The 3622-nt window shown below is 44.6% G+C and overlaps 1 protein-coding gene across 1 annotated transcript; it reads left to right on the top strand.

The window, feature by feature from the left end:
* The first annotated feature begins 1602 nt into the window (after window positions 1-1602).
* On the top strand, window positions 1603-2010 carry LOC141506115 (endogenous retrovirus group K member 25 Pro protein-like). Its single transcript, XM_074212580.1, has one exon. The coding sequence runs from the start codon at window positions 1603-1605 to the stop codon at window positions 2008-2010; it is 408 nt and encodes a 135-aa protein (XP_074068681.1).
* Window positions 2011-3622: the final 1612 nt, after the last annotated feature.

Here is a 3622-nt window from a genome sequence, read left to right on the forward strand (position 1 = left end):
AGTTGGGGAAGAAGAAGGAGGAAGTAGCTATTTGGAGGACAGAGCAAGAGGTAGGAAGAATAGGGAGGAAGTTAGAATCAGGGTTGTGGCACAGCAGAAATTAAGACCCAGGACTGTGGCGCAGCAAACATTGAGAAAGGAGGAAATGTTTAGGCCACACCCACAGGCAGAGACAGATGAGGAAGAAGTCTCCACCTCTCTGTCCACCATGACTCTGAAACACCGAGCCAGTTTCACATTTGGCTCTTCTAGGGGTCCTGCTCCAGAAAGTCTCATAGCACGCAGTCTTAAAGTGGCTGCTGAAGAAGGGGAAATTGTAGATTGGGAAGATTGGGGTATTACTCCAACTCTTTGTCCTGTTTTTGATGATGGCCAGGGTGGCAATCGCCGTCATGAGCCAGTTCCTTTTAAAGTATTGAAAGAGTTCAAGGACGCTGTTGCCAAGTACGGCCCCTCTTCGCCATATGTGAAACATTTATTAACTAATGCCACTGCTGCATGGTCCTGGATCCCTTATGATTGGCAAGAGGTTTCTGGTGCAGTGCTCACCCCAGGATAAGCAGTCACTTTTACTGCCCTTGTAAAGAGAGAGGCAGAACAGTATATAGAGGAGAGAGGTATCACCAACCCTGATGAGGCTTATGAGATGATTACAGGGACAGGAAGATGGAAAAGACCTAGAGACCAAATACATTTACAGCCTATGGTATTCGCAGCTATCCAACTCTGCCATGTCAGAGCCTTTGGGAAGCTAGAAGCCCAAGGGGCAGAAAGGGAGAAACTTATTGGTCTTAAACAATGAGCCAGTGAAACCCCTACCGATTTTATCAGCAGGGTACAAGAAATAGTCGTATGTGTTTTAGGACACGCAGCTGGTTCCAAACTGCTTATTCCGCAGTTGGTGAAAGAAGGTCTTTGCCCTGAATATCAACAGCTCTTGACTGGTTTGGGCGCTAATCCCTCCATAAGTGATATAATCGAGCGCCTCTTAGAGGCCCCCCCTGAAAGTAAAGAACACCAAGCCATGGTGATAGCCATAGCTCAGGGGATTAGTGAAGGCCTTAAACAACGAAAGGGCGTTTGTTTTAATTGTGGAAAAGAAGGGCATTTTAAGGCACAGTGTCGTGCAGGTCAAAAGAGGGGCAATAAACAGCCCACCTGCTATTCTTGTGGAAAAGGCGGACATATGGCAAAGTTCTGTAGATCTAAGAAAACATTGGTTCCGGGAAACAGGAGGAAGGGCCCTCCCTGTGGGGGCCCTGACACCAGAGCCTATCCGATTACAGTAGCCTCAGAGATGCCCATGGGGCCAGACCCGGAACCAAAAGGGTTGCAGGAGCGATATCAGAGGGAACTACAGAACGAGAGGATCTAGGTCAAACTCTTCTAACAGTTGCCGAGCAGGGAAAGGAAGAAGATTCATTAATAATCACCCCCTGGAGTACTGCCTCTATAGAAGTGGTCCCGGCCACATTTCCCCAACTAATAGTGGGTGCTACAGGATATTCTCCTGTACTTGTCCACACCCAACTACTGCCATCTGGTGACACTACTGTATACCTTACCAACCCACACTGCTACCCAGTAACCCTTTCCCCTGGCATGGCTATTGGCCGAGGAATATCCTTGCCATGGATTGAGAGTGAGAGTGTCTCACAAGTAAATTGGTGCACCGAAGTCCGATTACAACGGCCTATTATACAGATAAATATAGAAGGTAAATTAGTGTCAGGAATGATCGACACTGGAGCTGATGTCTCTGTTATTGATTCAGCACAGTGGGACCCCTCTTGGCCACTTATGTTATCTACCACCCCTATTTTGGGGGTGGGAGGCCATCAAGGGGCTAGAAAAGCAGAGCGTCATTTAAGATGGAGTTATGAAGGACAAAGTGGTTTTATTAGTCCCTTAAAGATTATGGGACTAGGCTCTGCCCTGTGGGGTAGAGATTTGTTACATCAGTTACAATTGTATCTTACCACCCCTGAACATTTGGCAACAAACTCCTAGGGGCTACTGTTATGGTGAGCTGCCCAAAGATTACTTGGAGGAGTGATAACCCTGTGTGGGTGGAACAGTGGCCCCTTTCTACGGAGAAGCTCACCACATTAAAAGATATAGTTAAGGAATTATTGTTACAACACAGAATTGAGCCTACCACCAGCCCTTATAATTCTCCAGTATTTGTAATAAAAAGAAAGCTGGCACCTGGAGAATGCTTATTGACTTACGGGCGGTGAATAAAAGAATGGTCCCTATGGGCCTGCTACAGATGGGTCTTCCTTCTCCTGCCTTTATACCTAGAGAATTTGTTATAAAGATAATAGATATTAAGGATTGTTTTTATAGCATTCCCCTTCACCCTGAGGATAGGAATAAATTTGCGTTCTCGGTACCATCAAAAAATTTTCAAAGCCCGTCAATCAGGTATCAGTTTACTGTATTACCTCAGGGAATGGCCAATAGTCCAACTATGTGCCAAGCATATGTTGCAGCTATTGTTCACCTGCTGTGCAGTAAGTACCCTAAGGCCATCATAATCCATTATATGGATGATATTCTCATGGCTACTAAGCAAGCCACGGAGCTAGAAGAATTAACAAAAGAAATGCTCCTTTCCTTGAGTAAATATTGGCTTCAAGTGGCTCCTCATAAGATACAAGATACTAGCCCTTATCAATACCTTGGTCACACCCTTAGTGAAGGGAGGGCATCTAGAATACCCCCAAAGGTGAATTTAGAGAAATGTAGTACCCTTAATGATTTCCAGAAACTTATTGGTTCCATACAATGGATACATTCTACAGCTCCTATTCCTGATGATCTGATGTATCCTCTTTATGATATCCTGAAAGGAGATTCCACATTGACCTCCCCCCGGTATTGGACCCCACAAGCCAAAGAGGGCATGACACAGATTTTGTCCAGGTGTCATGAGTCTATAGTTCAATTTGATCCTGAGCAACCTATATTTGCTACCATTTTAAATCAAAGGTCACATATTGGTTGTCTCTATCAAAAGCAAGGTGTCATAGAATGGCAATATTTCCAGAGAAGTAAAAGAAGTATCCCTTGTAAATTTACGATGCTGGCCAATTTATTCCTAGTTATGTCTGATCGTTGTCTTTGTATGTTTGGAAAATATCCTGTTTTAAATATTTGTGCTTCTGAAGGTGCTCTTCGTTATTTTACTGACTCTATCCCTGAATGGGCTGCCCTACTCACTTCATGTGATGTCATCAATCTTCCATTACCCCCAACGCTACGTGGATGGGACAGTCTTCCATTACAACCCCCACCACGAATTATTTCCCCTACCCCTGTTGATGGACCAAATTTGTTCACAGACGCCACCAAAAATAAATGGGCAGCCTTTTACGTCCCACAAAAGCAAATATTGCGGGTTTTTTACCACTGAGTATACCTCAGCCCAGAAAAATGAACTCCTTGCTGTTACACGTGCTCTTGCTTATCTTGCCAACGTGCCTGTTAATCTTATCACTGACAGTCTATATTGTGCTACAGCACTTCGAGAACTCCCTACAGCTTTTATCAATCCTCGTGTTAGTACTATTGCTTCTTTGTTAGCAGACCTTCAAAATCTTCTCCTCTCTCGTCATTG

Source organism: Macrotis lagotis, chromosome 1 (assembly GCF_037893015.1).
Source record: "Macrotis lagotis isolate mMagLag1 chromosome 1, bilby.v1.9.chrom.fasta, whole genome shotgun sequence".
In the NCBI taxonomy this organism is placed as follows: domain Eukaryota; kingdom Metazoa; phylum Chordata; class Mammalia; order Peramelemorphia; family Peramelidae; genus Macrotis; species Macrotis lagotis.